Source organism: Rhinoderma darwinii, chromosome 4, assembly GCF_050947455.1.
Source record: "Rhinoderma darwinii isolate aRhiDar2 chromosome 4, aRhiDar2.hap1, whole genome shotgun sequence".
NCBI classification, from domain to species: Eukaryota; Metazoa; Chordata; class Amphibia; order Anura; family Rhinodermatidae; genus Rhinoderma; species Rhinoderma darwinii.
In genome coordinates this window covers 211,865,983-211,888,582 of record NC_134690.1, presented here as the reverse complement: position 1 = coordinate 211,888,582, position 22,600 = coordinate 211,865,983, and the positions used below count along the sequence as shown (strand labels likewise).

The 22,600-nt window shown below is 39.9% G+C and overlaps 1 protein-coding gene across 2 annotated transcripts in view; it reads left to right on the top strand.

The window, feature by feature from the left end:
- The window catches only part of BACH2 (BACH transcriptional regulator 2), a 304,803-nt gene extending 298,700 nt beyond the window's left edge, over nt 1–6,103 (top strand). For both annotated transcript variants that reach the window (XM_075862164.1, XM_075862163.1), the window contains exon 7: nt 524–6,103. In XM_075862164.1, the coding sequence (XP_075718279.1) occupies nt 524–1,000 (477 nt within the window). In that variant the 3' untranslated portion in view covers nt 1,001–6,103. The remainder of the gene's footprint in view (nt 1–523) is intronic.
- Nucleotides 6,104–22,600: the final 16,497 nt, after the last annotated feature.

Genomic DNA, 22,600 nt, shown 5'->3' with positions numbered 1-22,600 from the left:
AGCCAGTGTGCCGGTGTAAACAACTAAAGAGATGTGGCACTCACCTGAGCATCGCAGCCCTTTCATTCTGGCCTATCATAAGAAGAGGCCATGAATATTTAAGTCTCGCAAAACCCCTTTAATCATAACAGAATCACTAATTTTCCATTTTGCAGCAATCCAATAAGACAAATGCAATGAATTAAAATCTAAACATTCTACAAGCTGTTGTAAAATAACATGTCATATTACTTTATTAAGAATTCTATCAAAGTACAATCTTGTTGTGAATGATTTCCAGTGCTTAAAACTAGTAGAATATTCGGAGACCAGAATTTAGGAACATTCTGTATTACCACATAGAGTGATTTAGTCACAGCTTAAACGATATGGCAGGACTGCGCAAACTAGAGATGACATCAAAGACTGATACAGCTAAAGGCTTGTTTAAGATCAGTTGCAAACTTACACTGCAACACTCGTGTGGTGAGACGGAGGTTTATGGTAAACTATAAATAGTTAATGTACTTTCTTCTTCCATTAGGTATGTGAAAAAGAAAAGTTGTTAACGGAAAGGAACCAGCTAAAGGCCTGCATGGGAGAGCTACTAGACAACTTCTCTTGCCTATCCCAAGAAGTATGTAGAGATATTCAGAGTCCAGAGCAGATCCAAGCCCTACACAGGTACTGCCCTGTTTTGAGGCCTATGGATCTACCTACAGCTGCTGCATTCAATCCTTTACCAGCAAGGATCGAGCAAAAACTTGTCATGTCCCAGGATGTCGGAGAAAATATGCAGTGCTGCATTGAGCAAGGTCAAGTACAGCTTGGAAACCACTTGGTATCCAACAATATACCAGAGAATTGTATAGCAAGAAGTGTGGAGGGATCGGAGCATGGTAGTTACTCAGAGAGGGAGACTTGTTTGGAACAGAACAGCCAAACAGTAACAGTAGACTTCTGTCAGGAGATGACCGAGAAATGTACAACGGATGAACAACCAAGGAAAGATTTCTCCTAGTGATGTTACAACTGCATGGTCCAACAGAAGTCACCCGTCAGCCTTGGGCTGCCACTGCCTCCAGAACACAATATTGGTGCACACTACAGCAGTCTTAGCAGCAATACTGTTTTATAAGTATTTTACTCCTCTCTGAAAGTTGGAGATCCTTTCACAATGGTGCTATACCTTGCTCAGGCAAGGGACTAGACAGTGACTACACTGTCCTCCTTGTGTTCTATAATATTTGTTAATGTATTCTAATTTCAGATCTTAACAGGGATGGATTTAATACCCACGAGGACCCAACAGCAGCTTATATTCTCAGTGACCCATGTCACAAAATCTCAGGAATTTCCTCAGAATGTTCATTTGTTTTCATTAAAGACCGTTATCAAGGTTTTATAGGTGAACTGTATATAGGTTCTATATCCATATGCAAAAAGTCCACGCATCCCTCGATTTTCACAACCTGAAACTGGAAGTCAGCTCTTCTTTTCTCTTCACATAATATCCAACATTCCTTTTTATGTCATTGATGCCACAGACTGCTTCTTATATATGTTTTCTCAGTCTGACACGATCATTTAGTATTTAGTTATTTATAAACCGCTGTATTGGTACTTTTTTTTTTCGTCCATTATTACACATAAGCTTTTAGCACCACACAGCGCCAGTCTCATTTTCAATTAAGCTTATTTTTATTAGTTTTTTTCTTACAGACTTTGTCCTAGCCACATGCACTGAGTTTTGCTGTTGTGTGTAAATTTAACATGACTACATATGCATTATTTGTTTGTATAACAAAGAAAAAAAAAAGGAAGAAAATACTCAGGATATTAGGATGTAGAAACATTTTCTTGCCAAATATTGCATTTATCATATAGTGTAAAATTTCAACTCAAATTTTCCTCAGTCCCGGCTACTCGAAAACTGTTCTGAAAAATTTAATTTGCTTGATGCCATCTGTGGATTTCTTTAGGTGTTTTTCCCTTTTCAAGAAACATATTAGAAATCAAAATAAGACGGCTAACAAAGGGAGTTTGCTGAAGTCCATCAAACCAATGAAAATCGCTTACCTCATATTAACAGTTCAGGAATTCCAGAACATGTTTTTTTATCATATAAAATGGTTTATATTCGGTTTTTAGTAAGAAACCTATCCTGGCTTCCCTCTGTATTTTCCTTAGTGACACTCCTATATTGGATCTCATGAGGATATGCTATGTTCCTGGTATTTGGAAGACGAAAACGTAGAAACGTTAGAATTGTTGCTATGCAAATGCGACACCAGGCAGCTCTGATTTATATTGAAGTAGGTGTAGACCATGTAGTGCTGCGGCAGTCTTTCAGTTGATAAAGCTTGGTAACTTGTATTGGTTGCCCCATTTCCCCCGCTTTGCCTGTAACATAAAACGACAATGAAATTGCTGATGAGTACATTTATATACACAATTGCAGTTTCTATCTTGAATAAGTGGCGACTTTGTTCTCAAGATGTCTCCCTATATACAGACTAGAGTCATAGAACGTCTTTCCTCCATCTGTACCCCATTTCAGAATAATCCAATTCAAGACAGCCAGAATTGCTTCCACCGCCAGAATTATGAGCGCGCTTGACATGTTGGTTAATGAAAGGTTGCTCGATTGTGGTTCTGTGTTAGCAGAAACATTTCCATAGCTGTGAACTAATTGTCTAAAAATGTATTTCACAATTATTTGATAGTTAGTGAAAACTATGAAGTATTAACTGACCGCCATACGCATAAAATGTGTCATTTTACAATTTTAAAGAGATACTATGAAGAAACATGACTTTAGCTGAGATCACCCCTCCTCTTCATCCCTTTACGGTCTATATTCTAAAATCATACTCCTCATACATTGTATTGATGATATTGAGTGCTGTAACTGTTGTGATAGCAAAGTTTGTTTAGAACAGCATGTCATATTAATCCTATACATGATTTCACCGTGCTCTATATTGAAGCATACCACATTTAGTAGAAGCATTTTCCTACAAATGTATATCCCATCATGTCCGTGACCTTGATCTCCTAAAAGGCATTGTGTTTAGTTTGTTACAAAGCACTCTACCCTGAATGGGCTGCATATGCAAACCTAAAAAACTACTCCGAAGCTTTGCTTGTAGCATTTTCATTTAATTTCAGCTATTTTGTGTCAATTAAATGTGTTCTGCCATCACTTTTGAGCATTTTGGCAATAGCTCTTCCTTTTTCTAAGAAGTCTCGGCTACAGGACAAGGTTACTCATGTAATGTAGCTCCTCTTGACATGCTGAATGGCTGAGAGGGCTCAGAGGCAGGATAGACATACATACATTTTTAGACTCTTGATGCACATGTTGGAAGACAGTTTAATGGCATAAGTAAGATGGCTGAACTTGAGGTGTCCAAGTGACATGGTTCCCATTCGTTGCAACATTTACACCATGCTTGCCTAGAGATTACAATGAAAATTGATGTATGTGCTTTATCCATGTTTCTGAGCATCAGACATAATAGAAACTGCCATTGAAATTACCGTCAAGTACACTTTTTGTTCTTTGGACAATATGACAACCAAAGTTGTTTGGCACAAATGGTCAGGTTTTGGATATAGTTCAGATTGGCTACCTACACAGTCTCAGTGGTTGCAAAGTATGAATTAGTGGAAAAAATGTCCAGCACCAGAGGTTCTCGTAAACTTTTTTATTTTTTTAAATTTAGGTCTTGCATAAAATGCAAGACAAACTTTGCGTATTAGTTTCAAGGAACACTGAACCTTAGTCATAGCCTAAGGTAATGCGCCTTGAATTTCCGATGCTGGATATTTTTCACTTTTTTTTTATTTGCCCTCTTGTGTGGCTGTGTTTTCCGGGCATCGAGACTACATGAGGGAATAAGCTGGTTGGCGCTTGTTGTTAAGAAGGATGACATAAACATGCATGTCTGTGTTGTATTTTCCAACTTATTACACTTGGCTATAGTTTGCTAGAAATCCATGTTGAAGACTTAGTGACTACTTAATCATCAAGTTGGTAGTTATAGGAAATTGTTCTATAAGCTATGAATTTAAAAATAAACTTTTGGGCAAGCAAACAGGACAAGAAGTGTCAAATCCCACATATGATATATTAAAGTCAAATCTAAAAATGTGTTTTTTATGTATTCTAGATTATAATGTGTAATTCTCACTCATTGTGCAGTATTTGTGGTGTACAATATCTTGCCCTTGAAATTGTGTATGTGTGGTATTATACCGGTGTTTTATTTTCGTCCCGGAAGTTCATTTATATTAGCTACTCTCTGAAATATAGAGATGACAAGTATCAACAAAGTGGCAACAGAGAAAGAAATGTTGTTCCTGTTAAGATACCCTCGCAATTTCTTGCCGTTTTGCGAATATCTGACATTGGCGTCTGATTGAATCCTATTCTAGGTAATTTTTTATTTATTTGTTTCGTACATAATTTATTGGGATTCCAATACACATTATGTTTATATATTGTACTTGTACAAAGGTTATTTTCTGCACAGTAACTAACACTTAACTGAAGATTAAGTGGTGTGGCTGGATAGCAGATGCCCGCAATATACGTAATTAAGCTTGCCAGTGTTTTGACTTTTTTCTTGTTTGTATTTATTTATAGGAAACTTGTAATTCTTTGTGTTCACGCCTTCATGTTCTCTGTTGCTACAATTTTTATTTTATGTTCTACTTTAATACATGATCTTAATCTAACCTACCTAAATACTGCAGGTACATGTTCTCATTTTGGTTAGCCATATTCTAACAACTCTGTTTTTAAATGTTACAGTACTTCTTATTTTTATTTAATCTACAATAATTATCTGATTTTCTATACAATTTCTCTTGCTTTTACTCAGTTGGGATTAGTATATCGAAATAGCAAGATCACAACTCCTTTCATTAAATTTTTATTTGAAAAAAATTACTATTTTTTAACTCTTTTCTCTGAAACGCATATTTATACCGACACCCTAGTTTAAAATGATTATTATTTCTGTATACCCTATGTCTTTTGTACTGTAGTGTGTATCAATGGTATCTGCTGTATTATGGTCTATGTACTAGTGACATTGCATCTGCTACCCATGTTATAGCAATTGCTATCAGCTCCAAGATCCATGGGGGCACAGCTGCTAATCTTATATACTGTATGGCCTGCTTGTTTTCACTCTTTAGTTATGGATTCAGATGCCATTTATGTTGTACACTCTTTTTGTAGCTCCCAGAGAGACAGAAAGTGCTTGTAAGACAGTTGTATTTGGTTTGTTCTATTAGAGGTAAGGACAGATGAGGCAGTTCTATCTCAGATCTTGTATTGGAGCGCAGGAACATTAAGCTATCCAAGTACAGTATTATGTACTCCAATAGAAAACCATTAGGGTAGGGATGTTTATTACTTCTGCTTAATATAAATGAGCGTAAACGATTTCTCATAAAGAACTACTTATTGAGAGCCAGTACATTAGTTGTGCATACATTTTCTGATGTATAATAAAAGCACATAAATGTAACTCCACTATAGTAATTGTAAATTTAACTTACAAAGAGTATTGCTTGATAACAGAATGAAAGAACAATGCAGATATATATTGAAATGACTTAAATGTTGAGTCAGTGTTCTGATGGGACAATTTAAAAAAAAACAAAACAGTGGAAGTGAATTTATTAAGTTACACTCAGTTTTTAACTGTTTAACGGTTTCTATTAAAAGACTTGATCTAGTTATACAGTTCTTTTTAATATATACAGTAATATGTTGTATCTACAAATATGATAAAAACAGCATAAAAACTATAAGCCATATTAGACTTTTCAAGGTTACACACCACTCAAGTGTGTTGCTGAGTAAAAAGAGGTCTAGTCAGCTGTACTATCAACTTGCATCGTAATATATGTTTTTTAATGTTAAAGGGGTTGTCCACTACCGGACAACTGATCACCTATCCACCGGATAGGTCATCAGTATATCATCGGTGCTGGTCTGACACTCAGATCCCACACCGATCAGCTGTTTTGGCTGCCTGCGGACACCGGATGGCATTGCACAGTATGCAATTTACGGAGCTGGAAGCAGTTGGCTCTGTACATTGGATTGCGGCCGTGCTACTGAACTGCAGCTCTGCTCCTATTCACCTGAATAGGAGTAGAGCTGCAGTACTGCAGCTTGGCTGCTATTCTGTGGCCGGAGCCAACTGCTTCCGGCAAGGACGTCTGATGCCCAGAGAAGCTGATCAGTGCAGGATCCGGGTATCGGACCCAGCACTTATGATCTACTGATGACCTATCCGGTAGATAGGTCATTAGCTGTCCGGTAGTGGAAAACCCCTTTAAGTTTAAATTTTATCAGTACAAACAATATCACCATCGTTTTGTATCCGGTAACTAATGTCCTGCTGCTGCTAAAACAAAGTTAAAGCTGTAGTTTGCTATATACACACAGTTCAATTGAATAACATCCCTTTGCAAAATCTATGATAATCGCTATTCTTGCATCCCCCTTCAGTGTACTCTGTTGGGTGTGTAAGTTTAGGTTGCCTGGCAACCAGCTAACTTCTTCTTGGTGACCACTCTTTTAGCACTTGTACCTATATGGACAGAAGTGGTCTCCACATGCTACATGGGCTTGTTTTAGGAAGCCCCACGCAACAACATTAAGAATGGAAAAATAATGCACAAAATCATGCAGCTTCAGGATAAACACAGGCAAGAAAAGGGCATACATGTGCTATCCTATAGCATAGAGATAGTCTTTACCAGGTATTAATACATTAACCTATTTGAAACATTAAAGAAGCTTATTAAATACTCTCCATGGCCATTGGCTATGCTTGATCAGGGTTATTACTGGAAGGCAGTTTATATGAATTGGTTTTCTTGCAGCAGTATGTACAGCATAAACAGAGCCCTCATTTCACAAGAAATAGTCATTATATAGCATGTTTTCATGGCCAAGTATATGTATAATTGCCAAATTTGTAATATAAAGAGCTGGGTGACCTTGAATCGCCTTAAGATTTTGGGCAGCATTTTAGTATTTTGATGGGCATTACTTATTATTGTATTATTGCTAGTTATTTCCTTTACTATTTTTTCTTTATTGTTTGTTAAGTTGTTACCAGAAATTTCCTCCATGTAAACCTCTTTTCTTCACAGTTTAACATAGAGAAGTATTTTATGCTTTTGTTTCGTTTTGGTTAAATATTTCTGGTAGACAGTATATGTGATTTCATTAGAATTCAATGACTATGGGAAGTACGAAAAATACATTTCTGAAATTTAAAGTGAGATTTTCCACCATACTATTTTATGACTCATTGGTAGAATAGGTCATACACCATTAATCCAATGGCTTTAATCCAACCAATATGGAAACTACCAAGTACTATCATTTTAATGGGGTGAGAACCCTTTACTTATACAATGAATAGGTCATAAAACATGATGGGCAAACCCGTTTAATCTTGTTTTTTGTAATCCCCTTTTTACATTTCTAAAAAGAAACCTACTAACTACAAATATGCTATATGCCCAATTTACCCTTGGTCTTGTAAAAGTTTTTAAGATAAAACTTTGGCACTGAGTTTTGCTAAAAATGTGTGAATTTCCAGCATCAGCCATCAAGGGGAAATTGTAGAAAATGAATTAAAGAAAGTGTGATGTGTGTTGAAAGATATCTACCCTGACATTTATAATTTATCTTTATCTTCCATAGTGGAGCAGTGGAGAATTCTACAATCTTTATATATGCACTTCTTGTTGTGTAACAACTTGAATTGAAAATGAAAAATTTAAAATTTCATATGCAGCACATTTTCATATGCAGTATTTACTCTATAGACTAAAAGGGAAGAACAAGACATTCCCTAATAATTTTAATTGATGCTAATCTTCTGACAATATCATCACTCCATAAAAACTCTTCAAATCTGGTTGGGTCTCATCTTATTAACTTACTATTAAATGTGGCAATATTTAACACCCATTCTGTGCTCAGAATGAATTGCAGAAAACACGTGTTTTAAGTGATTTATTTATTTAAGCTGAACTCCGATAACTGAATTTATATATTCTATACAGAATCTAAAAAACAACTAATTAGGTTTACCTTATGAACATGTATTTTATGCCGTTAACTTTATCAAAGTCATTTTGGAACAATTATGCTTAACCGCTAAGCACTTTAAAAATATTTATTGATTGGTGAGAGGATACACCTATAATAAAGCACTTAAATGTAAGAAAATTGCAATTAATCAGTGATTTCTCCCATCATACAGGAGGATAAAAATATAAACCATCATATCTTTTGAGTTCCCATTTTATATTTATAATATAATATTCTGTGAAAATGGAAAATTTGATTAGAAATGTTCCCCAATTAAATCGTGAGCAGAGGATCAATGTGTTGAACTGTTTATCAGTCATCTGATAATTAGTTTATCATTCACGTTCATTATATCAGGGTCTTATGTATCCAATTTAATTGATAACCATGTAGGTTTTTCCTTCTCTGCTGTAGTAACTGCATAGACGTAGTTCAATCAGCCTAATGTACTCAACCTTTGCAGAATGCTTATTTCTCTTCCTGCAGCCCCCATGTGTATTTTGATGGTTGCCTAGAAACCCCTTGATGTCTGGGTTAACAATATTTCATTGCATGCACACAAGTTCTATTTGCTATCAGAAGCGTAGCTAGGGGTTTAGCTAAGGGAGGGGCGAACACATCTAAGTGGCCCCTCAACGCATGTTTACAACTGCAGAGGCGCATCCGGCGGGGTCAGGCTTACATAAACCACGTAGTTTTATGTACAACTCTGTTTCTGTAAACTTCCATAGAAGTGAATGGGTGTTACGGAAACAGCGTAGCATAGCGTGCTACGCTGTTTCCGTAACTTCTACACTTTCTACATAACTTCCATTCACAGTATAATGCCCCTATAGTGCCTCCCTACACAGTATAACACCCCCATAGCTGCCCCACACACAGTATGATGCCCCTATAGTGTCTACCCACAAAGTATAATGCCCCATAGCTGCCACCACACAGTATAATGCACCCACACAGTATAATACCCCCATAGCTGCCCCCACACAGTATAATGCCCCTACAGCTATCATGCCACCGTAGTTACATAGATAGTATGGTTGAAAAAAGACACATGTCCATCAATGAAAATAAAATACTCACCTAACCCCAATCTATGACAAGTGGAGAAAGTCCCGCTGCTTCTTTGGTCAGGGCTCTGTATGGCTTGGCGCAGACAGGTGCGATGATGGCACTGCATCGTGCCTGTCTCTGACGAGCCGCCCACGGTTGGCATTACACAGTGAATGCTGGAGCAGGGAGCTTATGGCTCCCTGCTCCAGCATTGTATTCAACTGTATCTATGTCCTGAGGACGTAGATACCATTGAAACAGAGATATGGGGGACCGTCCCAGCCCACCCCTAGGTCCCACCACCTCAGTGGGCCACCCCTGCTAGCTACGCCTCTGCTTGCTATACATTAGAATGTCTCTATGCTACATAGCTTTGTTTGAAGTTCTTCCCAATTACATAACAGAGAGCTCAAAGAGACTGTCACCAATTTATCAATTCCCTATCTCCTAACTAATCTAATAGACCCTTTGCTGCTGATAACTACAGTGATTTGTTTTAAAAATCTTTTTTTATTTGCATAGTTATGAGCATTTTTCTAAATATGCTAATGTGGCTCTAATAGCCAAATAGGAGGTTACTCTTTCTTTTCACTCTGGGCAGTGTAATATTTTCTGTATTACGCTGTCCAATCAGCATACAGCTTCTCCCCCTTACCTGCCCAGCAACACAGCGTGATCATATAGTACACAGCTTCCATTCCCGACTGTGTTTTCAACTGGCGAGATCTCCGGTTGTGTCACAGCGAGAACTGCAATCCTGGTGCCATATGATAGACTAGAATCTCCTCTTTCAAATGATAAAACAGCTGATCTACCCCTTCCTCCCAGCCTCAGTCTCTCACACTGTGTGAAGCAGCTTAAGGCTGGGTTCACACGACCTATTTTCAGGCATAAACGAGGTGTATTATGCCTCGTTTTACGCCTGAAAATAGGGCTACAATACGTCGGCAAACATCTGCCCATTCAATTGAATGGGTTTGCCGACGTATTGTGCAGACGACCTGTAATTTACGTGTCGTCGTTTGACAGCTGTCAAACGACGACGCGTAAATGGACTGCCTCGGCAAAGAAGTGCAGGGCACTTCTTTGCCACGTAATTTGAGCTGTTCTTCATTGAACTCAATGAAGCACAGCTCAAGATTTACGAGCGTCTCAGACGGCTCGCAAAATGCGAGGAGGAGCATTTACGTGTGAAACGAGGCAGCTGTTAACAGTCTGTCTTTTCACACGTAAATGCCTCTCATCGTGTGAACATACCCTCATGCTGATAAGACCGCGTCAGAGGCTGTGAGGCAGCTCCATCTCAGGAGAATTGCAGCTGTTACCTCCCAGTTGTCTAATAAAGGCTCATTTACATATTTAGAAAAATGCTCATAACTTTGCAAATAATATATATTGTTTTAAAACAAATCACACTGTAGTTATCGGCAGCAAAGCGCCTATCAGATTAGTTAGGCTATATGGAATTGATAAACTGGTGACAGAGTCTCTTTAAGGCTTCGTACACAGCTGCGCTAGGGCTATGGTCCGTCTGAGCGTTCCGTCAGACCGAAGCCCTGACAGACACAAAAGGAAACCACAGATCCGGTGCCAATGGTGTCCGTTGTGCAAGGGTTCCGTCGTTTTGACGGGATGAATACCGTAGTCTACTACACTATTGATTCCGTCCAAACGACTGAACCCTTACACAACGGACACAAACGGAAATCATATGCACCGGACGGGTCATCATTGAAATCAATGTGTCTGTCGGAACGGAGCCCTAATGCAGATGTGAACGAAGCCTAAGAAGGCAGTACTGGAAATTTTGAATTTTCAGAATATCTTGCAAGACCGTAATAAACAAGCTTGTGCTATCTGTATTCTGAGAAAGAAGCTTAGGGGCAGTATAGTTGCGATTTTGTTTTAACTTCTTGCTACAGTAAGTTCATATTCCATATATATATATATATATATATATATATATATATATATGTGTGTGTATAAAATCTCAAATGTTAAGGTTGAGAAAGTAGCTTTTCAAAATGAATGAAATGACAACGGTAATATGTATGGCACATAGCCAAATAAATTGTATGTATGTACAGTAATAATGATCCAATATATCACATTTTCCACTGTTTATTCTAGTATTTGAACAGAACTATCATGAGCAGGTGATGTATTAATACTGGCACACTGAGTGAACGTTGCACCATCAACAGGTCAAAAATGTTTCGAAATGAGTTGTGCTCAGTATATGTCAGAAGAGTGGCTCCAGAAATATGTAGTTCGGACTAAGAACTGGTGTAAATACATTGATAAATCTGCCCCATTGGGTAAAGTGCATTCATCTACAATGCAAATAACACAACTATGTTGTGATTTGGAGTATATATAGCATATTATTTCAATAGAGGTCAGTGAAATCACAACTAAGTGACATTACTGGTTCGTTGCCCTTTGATAGAATATAATATTTGCTACAGAATAAATACCTCTCCCACTGTATGTAGGTGACTGATACACTTAACCAAAGTACTGTTAGCAGTATTGTGTAAGCTTTTAAAACCCTGATTTATTTTTCTTGTTGTCAAAACGTGTAAAATAAGTTTCTTTCTTGATTTAAATTAGTTTTCCATTTGCAGTAATTTAAGCCAAATACTTTAATTTTCCCTGAGATATACAACATAACCTGATGTTTATTTTGTGCAGCTTGTGTGAACTATATTGCTACATTCATCTGCTTATTGTAAATAATAACTAGGTATATGATTTGCTTAACATGTATGTGCAGTAAAGTAAGTTTATGTATTTATGAAAGAGAAAGGAATACAATAATATTTAAGGACTTTGGCAACCGCTAGGTTGCTGTATTACAATATATATTGACCCACTGTCATAGGTGTACATAGGAAGTATACATGCTTATAAATAGAGGATTTATAAAAACATAATATGCGACAATGAAATTATTTTTCTTCTTAGAAAACATTAAAAAAAACAAAAAAACTTCATACTGTGCATTTTATTTTTAGCTGTTTATAATTTGGAGACCAATTTCTTTTCAGTGCAAGACAATGTATTATTACAGAACACTTTAACACTTCACAGGTTAAATGGTTTCATGTTTATGCAGCATTTAGTAGTAAGCGAATTACTGTTACTTTTCATGCTGACGGCCTCTCATTTTTGAAGAGGAGCTCATCTATTTATGTTTAGCTATTCATGAGTAGTAATACTTGAAAGACAGTATCTTTTGTGTTTCTGTACATCTGCTTGTATGCAAAACCAAAAAGCCAAATGTCACTGGGAATACTTATACAGATATTTGTTTACCTTTTAATATGATACTTTGGAATCTAGACAAATATAAATGTCCACCAAGGAGAAGAATGGTACATGATTTGGGGGTGAATGTACATTCTCTTCATCGGCTGTCTGCCTGAAAGCTAGTTCTCCAGCTGTGTGGGTGAACAAGCCCCTACATAGGGCCTCATTTATGAAAGTGAGTAAACACAAAAAGTGTAGGTGTTGCCCATTGTAGCCATCCTGATTCCAACTACCACGCTTTACAGTACGCCAACGGTCTGATTGATTGCTGTAGGCACCCCACTATTTGTAGAGCTCATAACTGAGGCCCAGTGGGTATATTGGGTACCCGTGAATTAAGCATTTCTTTTTGGTTGTATGTTACACAAAGCAGTTGTGATTTTCTTGATATTGAAGCGGACACTATGCTTTTTGTATGTGTTTTCTTGTTCATTTCAGTTTTAAGGTAAATTAAGAATGTTTAACCTGTAGTGAATTGGGGATAAGACACAGGAATGATTGAACTTTACATGCCTAGCCCACCATCAAACAGCTAGATTAGTTCATGGATGTAATTCCACAGCTAAGATAACGAAGGCTGCTTTGGCAACCTATAAGTCTGTAAGGGGTTAATTGAAGGTACCAAAAGCCAAATCTAAATTTTCACTTGGATGTATAAAAAGCTAAGCACTTAAATACATAGACTCTAGGTGTTCCATTGTTACTCTCAATGATCCACACATTAGTCACAGTACAGTATGTCTATCATAAAGCTGTATACATTCTCCTAGTGCAGTATAGACCGCCTCTCTCCTTTTGTGTCTGGGGACACATATTGAACTGAAATCCTGCATTGTAACCCTTTTGCTGTGAAATAACAGTGAAAAATCTGGCTGTTTTTTTTTTTTAATGGGCTGTTTGGTCTTTTATTTGTTCTTTTCACTCCTGCTCTGTCGAGGCCTAGAATTGTGGTATTTACTTAACCTGACCAAAGCAACACCCCTACCTTCCGCCAGCAGAGTTGCTGATGTCAGAGTATTTATAGGGTTGTAGAACTTCTAGTACACAAGTGCACCTATCATTATTTTGCCTTACAAGCTTCAAACTCCATAATCAAACAGGGTCTTTCTCAGTGTATGCAAGTGGAGGCCTCTACCTCCCCTTCTTCCCTACTCCCCAGGTCAAACAGAATGGAACGTTTTCACACACATCTACCTGTAAAATCCTCCGTACCTCTCATAACTGGTCAATGACTGTAACAGGTTACATCAGGTGTTTTTCTACATACTTTTTACACAGATTCTATGCGATGTAACTTAATTCAATGCAGCATTTTGTTGTACTAGTTCTTAAGCGTGTATTATTTTTTTCTAGGTAACTGTGGTTTTTCTTGTGGTTTTCTGTAAAAAATGAGCTGTTTACGCTTATATGTTACTAAAAGTTTTTACCTTTTTGAAAGAAAATGCAATGCTATAAACTAATGAATTAAAATGTGTAAATACAGTATTGTGCAAATTTCATTTATTTGAACTGCTAGTGTTAACTTTTTTTGTTTAGACACCATCTCTGTTGATGAAATAAAGACATATCATTATGTATTAAAATCATTTTTTTTCTATTCTTGCTGTCATGTGTTATACCTACAGTAAATTGCCATCTAAGGTTCATGATATAATCCAAAATTAGTCAAATAGAAAGGTTTCAAGAATTTGTATAAGTCACTATAGAGGTACAAATAAACAGGCCCCTTGAAATGTATCGTGTTTAGGCCTCGTTCACATCTCCGTCACAGCTTTCCGTCAGAACGGGACCCTGAATTGACATATACGGAAACCCGTCGTTTTGACAGAAGCAATAGTGTAGACGACTACACTATTGCTTCCGGCAAAACTACGGATCCGGTGTACAACAGAGAGAAATGGAAACCATGGGCATCGGATCCGTCACCATTGAAATCAATGGCAACAGAAACCTCCGGTTTCCGTTTGTGTCTGTTCAGGGTCCCGTTCTGACCAGAAAGCTCAGACGGAACGTCAGAACGGGACCCCAACGCAAATGTGAACGAGGCCTTAGTCAGACTTCAAGGTGGCAAGACATTTTCCAAAATAGTGGTATTTATAATTAACAGTAAGGCGGTATAGGTGGATGGAGGGTGGGCCCTCTGAATAATTTTCTGCTAAAGAAAGTGGTGAAAAACTTTTCCAAGTTTCATGAAAATGAACTTAATATGTGGAGGTGCTTACTTTTACCTAAATGATTATTAAAGGTAATGCTACAAATTACTCGACCATCAATTTATTTTCATTCAGTCCAAAATGTATCATCTTTTCAACTTTCCAATTTCTGTTAGGCCGTGCCAAAGGTCTTATATACAAAAAAAAGCTGGCGGGCACCACCTGCTGAATTGAACCAATAATCTTGTGAGGGGTGCAAACTAAGGCCCTGTTCACATAGAGTATTTTGCAGGCAGAACAAAAATCTGCCTCAAAATTCCTGAAAGAATTTTGAGGCAGATTTTGACCTGCCTGCACTTTCTTGCTGCGTTTTTTCCCTTTTTTTCGCCTGCAGTCATTGAGCACCGCGGGCAAAAAACGCAGCGAGAAACAATTTTTATGCCTCCCATTGATTTCAATGGGAGGTCAGAGGCGGAACCTAGGCAAGTAAGGACCTGACGCTTTTTTTTTCCCTGCGAGCAGCTAAAAGCTGCATGGGATAGAAAAATGCCGAATTTTTAGGCGCTGATTCCGACTCTGTTTCCACATCAAAATCCGCTCCAAAAACCTCTGTGCGAACTAGCCTAATCAACGCAATGAGCAATGAAAAGTACTAAAGAAAAAAGTGGGCATTGGAAAATAAGGAACTCCACCACTATGATATTTAAACATTTAAAAAATACGACAGTCTGGGTCCATCGTGATAAGAAGAACTATCCCCATAAGCAATCCAATGTTATGTGAGCTAAAATTTGACGCATATTCCTCCCCAAATGAAAAGTGTACAGCCAATCTAGCGAACACAATAAATAAAAAATATAAGCATGTGATACACAAAATTCTTAATGTGCATAAATCTGTTGTAATCCCACAAATAAAAAAAAACCTCACACTGCACACAAGCATAGCTCTCAACCGTCTCGGATTCAGCGTTACAGTCCCAGATTCTGGGCGTGGTCCCGGGGGTATGTCCCGCTGTCAACTGTATCTGCGTCCTCAGGAGCAGAGGGAGCTGCAACGCTCACCGAAGGCTCCCCGGGCACAGTACTACTTTACGCGCTGTGCTTGGGGAAGCCCTTGATGTCACTGTCCATATATGAACAGTGATGTCAGTGGCTACTCCTTGAGCAGAATCCCCGTTGCCAATGATCTGGTCGGGGATTCTGCTCCTAGAGAAATCCCCTGAGGTTACTGTCCATATATGGACATTGACATCAGGGGCTCCTCCTGGACTGGAATCCCCGGCCAGAGTCGGCAACGGGGATTCCGCTCAAGGAGTAGCCACTGACATCACTGTCCATATATGGACAGTGACATCAGGGCGTCCCTCTAGTAGCGGAATCCCAGCCTATGCTCTTGCTGGGGATTCCGCTCCTAGAGGGAGTCCCAGTGGCGCTATCTACATGGACACTGGCACTATATAGGGGGACTATCTACAGGTGACACTGTGGTACTATCTACATGGGCACTGGCACTAGGGGCAGCTAAGGAGGCATTATACTGTATGGGACAGCTATGGGGACATTATACTGTATGGGGGCATCTGTGTTGACATTAGACTTTATGGGGCAGCTATGGGGGCATTATGCTGCATGGGGGCATCTATAGGGCACTATGCCATATGAGCGAATTTGTTTGGGCATTATACTGCATGGGGCATCTGCATGGGAATTTTACTGTGGGAGAATCTGTGTGGGCATTATACTGTATGGGGGCATCTGTGTTGACTCTATACTGTATGGGTGCACCTATGGGGCAGTATACTGTATAGTAGCAGCTATGGGGGTATTGTACTGTATGGTGGCAGCTTTGGGGCATTATAATGTGTGTGGGCAGCTACTTGGTATTATACAGTATGGGATCAAGATACTATCTAGGCTGAACTGGGATTAGAGGTGTGGCTTAAAAGAACAAAAACTGCTGCCACGGCTGCGCGTTCCGCATAGGTTATCCCTCTTTGTGATACTTGAAAGTTGGGAGGTATGCAATAAGTAACAAAATTTCTATGAAATACGAGAAAAATACTTACATGGTACCATAAAACAAGATGAGAAGGAATACGTCAACAGCTGGTGATGAAAGCTGCCATGTGTATTGCTGCTTAAAATGGTGGCTTTATCAGTGGTGATACAAGATAACACTAATTACATAGTATTATTCAAGCATAATGATCATCTGTGGCGAACGATGGTGTCTTGATATGTTAATATACAAACATAAGTTCACCAATCTAATAGGAAAATGTGCTGTCAGAGGGCTCGGGAGTTTGCCAGTCAGAGGCACCAGCAATACATGTAAGGCTGGATTTACACGACCATGTTACGTCCGTAATGGACGGAACGTATTTCGGCCGCTAATCCCACAGTGCAGGGAGCCGGGCTCCTAGCATCATAGTTATGTACGATGCTAGGAATCCCTGCCTCGCTGCAGGACAACTGTCCCGTACTGTAATCATGTTTTCAGTACGGGACAGTAGTTCCTAACTATGATGCTAGGAGCCCGGCTCCCTGCAGTGTGTTCGGTCCGGGACTTCCGGCCGAAATACGTTCCGTCCCTTACGGACGTAACATGGTTGTGTGAACCCAGCCTAAAGGTCTCAATAATACAAGTCTACCCGGCATAGGCACCACTGACATACAAAAGCACAATGTGCCTGAATAAACAGAATGTAGGTGCCATCATGTGGTAAATGAAGAAACTGCATGCGTCGCCAATGCGCTTAAACATTCGGTCAGCATAAGGACACAGAACGCAGACGCCATCATGTGGAGGAAATTTATTTTACATGCACCCCTGATACATATAGAAACACAGCTTGCTTGCACAAGGAAAGCATATGCAGAATTAGTAAGCGTAGTGCAAAACAAATATTTTAGATGCTCTAAACACGTCACGCGCCTGCGCAATCAAATAATCTCTATTAGACATAGCATATATTCCATGTTATGCTTAGGTTGTAATAAAGCATAAAAATTGCCATTCAGCCAGTACTGTAGATTAAAATCACCTGACTAATACAGCAGAGGTGTAGCTAGGTTCTCCAGCACTCGGGGCAAAGATTCAGTTTGGCGCCCCCCCCCCCCCCCCCCAACCTCTTTCCCGACATCTCCTTCCCCCTTGCCATGTTTGTTTTGTCTACCAATCTACGTGTCATCTCTTTTCCACATTTCTTTTTATGTAACTCGAGCATAAAAACATTTGTACATTTTACAAGCAATATAGTTTTATACACAGCACCAGAATAGTGCTCAGTACATAAATACAGCAACAGAACCAAGCTCATTACATATATACAACACCAGCACAAATACAGCTAAATTTAGTGCAACCCCTGACATATAGATTCACACTAAATTGTTTCCAGCTCCCAGCATGGCCCGAACAATGGTGAGGATATGCTGGGAGATGCTGTTTCACAAAAAAAAATAAAATCATAATCATACAACCCATTATCTCGCTGCAGATGATACAGTGACTACATTACTGATTAGAGGCAGAATAAACATTTAAATTAAGTGACTCACCGGTGACGTCTCAGATTCTAGTTCTTTTTCTCCATCCGGTCCAGACCTCTATGAGGACTTCTCCCGGTCACTTTTCCCACATTTCTACACCTATAAACGAAGATAAAGTTCTCATTATACCACATACTATGCCCCTAAATATACGCACGCACACACAGTGCCCCCTGTAGATAGTGCCCCCCTATAGCCCACCCCTGTATAATGTCCCACATATAACTCCCCCTATAGTGCTCTACAGATAGCCCACCCCTGTATATAAACCCCTGTAGATATAGCCCCCCTGTAGATATAGCCCACCCCTGTATATAGTGCTCCACAGATAGCCCACCCCTGTATATAGCTCCCCTGTAGATATAGCACACCCATGTATATAGTGCTCCACATATAGCCCACCCCAGTATATAGCCCCCCCTGTAGATAGAGCCCCACCATAGAAAAAGCCCCCCCTGGTAGATAAAGCCCCAGCCCCCCCCCCCCCCCTGTCGATAAAGCCACCCCCATAGATAATGCCACACACTTTTTTTATTACGATAAAATAACAAACTATTCAAACTCACCTTAATCCCGTTCCCACGCTGTCTGGCAGCAATGGAGACCCGCTCTCTCCTGCTCAGGTCTCCTGGGGTTGAACGCTTCCCTGTCATGCAGCGCCTTTCAACGACGCAAGCGGCGCAAAATATCGTGCCGCTTCACTCGTAGAAAGCCGCTGAATGTCCGGCAGTGGCGGATTAAGTAGACCATAGGCCCTGGGCTGTTCCACAAACTTGGGCCCCCCTTCCCCACCGCCGCATCTATAGTGAACACCACCTTTTTGTGCGAGCATTGACAAATGGTTGTCACGATTCACCTTGTCAAAGGGCTGTGTCCCTACATACTGACAGTCTCTAACCATCGCTGACAGTATCACACTGTGTAGGGACACTTCCTCCTGACAATGTGAATGGTAACACACATTTGTCTATTAGCTCTGGGTACACAGAAATATGTAGAATACAAGGATTACCTGCAACAGACATGTCAGGAGAGGAGATCCCCTATACACCGCATTCCAAATTATTATGCAAATGTTATTTTTCGCTGATTTCGCTGATTTTCCTAAATAGTCGATGCAAATGACAGTCAGTATATATGACAGTCAAGCCATCAACCGTTGGAGTATAATGCGAATTTTATTGAACAAATCTCCTAATGATAACAGATTTTTTTTTTAGAAGTAAAAAACCTCAAAATGCACTGTTTCAAATTATTATGCACAACAGAGATCAAAACATTTTAAAGGTTGTAAAGAGAACTAAAATGGTAATTTGTTCCATTTGCAGCATCAGGAGGTCATATTTACAGAAATCAAAAGCTCTTTCAATCAAAAAAAACTTAACAGGCCCAGTTACATGTTAACATAGGACCCCTTCTTTGATATCACCTTCACAATTCTTGCATCCATTGAATTTGTGAGTATTTGGACAGTTTCTGCTTGAATATCTTTGCAGGATGTCAGAATAACCTCCCAGAGCTTCTGTTTTGATGTGAACTGCCTCCCACAGTCATAGATATTTTGCTTAAGGATGCTCCAAAGGTTCTAAATAGGGTTGAGGTCAGGGGAACATGGGGACCACACCATGAGTTTCTCTCCTTTTATGCCCATAGCAGCCAATGACACAGAGGTATTCTTTGCAGTATGAGATTGTGCATTGTCATGCATGAAAATAATTTTGCTACGGAAGGCACGGTTCTTTATGTACCACGGAAGAAAGTGGTCAGTCATAAACTCTACGTACTTTGCAGAGGTCATTTTCACACTGTCAGGGACCCTAAAGGGGCCTACCAGCTCTCTCCCTATGATTCCAGCCCAAAACAGGATTCCGCCACCTCCTTGCCGACGGCGCAGCCTTGTTGGGACATGGTGGCCATTCACCAACCATCCACTACTCCATCCATCTGGACCATCCAGGGTTGCACGGCACTCATCAGTAAACAACACGGTTTGAAAATTAGTCTTCATGTATTTCTGAGCCCACTGCAACCGTTCCTGCTTGTGAGCATTGTTTAGGGATGGCCGAATAATAGCTTTATGCACACTTGCAAACCACTGGAGGATCCTGCACCTTGAGGTTCGCGGGACTCCAGAGGCACCAACGGCTTCAAATACCTGTTTGCTGCTTTGCAATGGCATTTTAGCAGCTGCTCTCCTAATCCTATTAATTTGTCTGGCAGAAACCTTCCTCATTATGCCTTTATCTGAACGAACTCGTCTGTGCTCTGAATCAGCCACAAATCTTTTCACAGTACGATGATCACGCTTAAGTTTTCTTGAAATATCCAATGTTTTCTTTCCTTGTCCAAGGTATTGCACTATTTCACGCTTTTCGGCAGCAGAGAGATCCTTTTTCTTTCCCATATAGCTTGAAACCTGTGACCTGCTTAATAATGTGGAACGTCCTTCTTAAGTAGTTTGCCTTTGATTGGGCACACCTGGCAAACTAATTATCACAGTATCTGAGATTGAGTACAATGATCCAAAGAGCCCTAAGACACAATACCATGCATGAGTTTAATTGAAAAACTAATAATTAAATGTTTATGACACTTAAATCCAATGTGCATAATAATTTGGAACACGGTGTAGATCCAGTGATGTCTTTTCTGATGGTAGCTATTTTCTTTTCTTCTCCATCTGACACAGACCGTTATGGCGACTTCTCCTGATGAGACATCTTTTCCCATTACTTCTGCAGCCATTTCCAGCCCCTATAGAAACACACAAATTTAGACACCAAGGCCCAGGTCTATACATTAAAGGGATGGTGCGGGCACAGACCGTTTTTTATACTGATGACCTATTGATGTGCCCGGACAACCCCTTTTACTCAGACTAATAAATTAGGACCACAGACTAGATCGTAGAATACATACAGACCCCAGACATTCATTCTAAACTATTGCAGTCCCCAGACCAGACCCCCTAAACAAATACAGACCCCATCACAAGCACCCTGAATAAATACAGACCTCAGACCGGACCCCTAAATACAGACACCAGACCTGACCCATACATTAATAAATGACTCCCTTAATACAGACCTCATACCAGACCCCCTAAACTAATACAGACATGTAAATAAAGACCCCAAAACTAATACAGACCCCTAAATACAGACCCCATAAACTAATACAGACCCCAGACCACCCCCCCAAATAAAGACCCCCTAAAAACAGACAAGACCTCAAACTAATAGACCCCCTAAATACAGTCCCCAGACCAGACCCCGTATTCTAATAGAGACCCCAGACCAGACCCCTAAATACAGACCCCTAAACTAATACAGACCCTAAAATAGGCCCCCTAAATAGACCCTATAATCTAATACAGACCCCAGACCTCAAACTAAAACAGACCCCCTAAATACCGACCCCAGACCACTTAAACTAACACAGACCCGTAAATATACAGACCCTAAACCCCTTAAACTGATGCAGACCCCAAACCAGACCTCCTAAATACAGACCCCTTAAACTAATAGTCACCAAACCTCCTAAATACAGTCCCCAAACCAGGCCCCCTAAATACAGACCACAAACCAGGCCCCATAAATACACACCCCACACCAGACCCCCTAAATACAGACCCCCCTAAATACAGACCCATTAAACAAATCAATCCCCTTAGGCTGGGTTCACACAACCTCTTTTCAGGCGTAATGGAGGCGTTTTACGCCTCGAATTACGCCTGAAAAGATGGCTCCAATACGTCGGCAAACATCTGCCCATTACTTTCAATGGGTTTGCCGATGTACTGTGCCGACGACCTGTCATTTTACGCGTCAAAAGACGACGCGTAAAATTACAGCCTCGTCAAAAGAAGTGCAGGACACTTCTTGGGACGTAATTGGAGCAGTTTTTCATTGACTCCAATGAAGAACAGCTCCAAATTACGTCCGTAAAAGATGCCACGCAAAACGCGAGTACGTGCAATTATGTCTGAAATTCAGGAGCTGTTTTCTCCTGAAAACAGCTCCGTAATTTCAGATGTAATTGAAGTTATCGTGTGCACATACCCTTATACTTACAGTCAGTCTTCTCTGTGGAGTCTTGCTGCTGCTGCTGCTGCTCGAAGTCCTGCGGTCATGTGACCAGCAGGTCTCTAAGCAATAGTAAGAACTTCAGAGATAAGGTCATGTGACCTTATGTCTAAAGGTCCTTTTGCAGGACATACACAATGCGATTCGCGGCAAAATCGCGACAAAACTACAATGTACCATGATAATATGCCATTGATGGCCGGGCACGGAACATACCCGGCCATTCATTGGTTCTAATTGTACCTGTGTCCTATAGATGCAGGTACAATTATAGTGCAGGAGGGGGTGGCGCTGGCGCCGCCCTCTAAGTTGCGCACGGGACACATG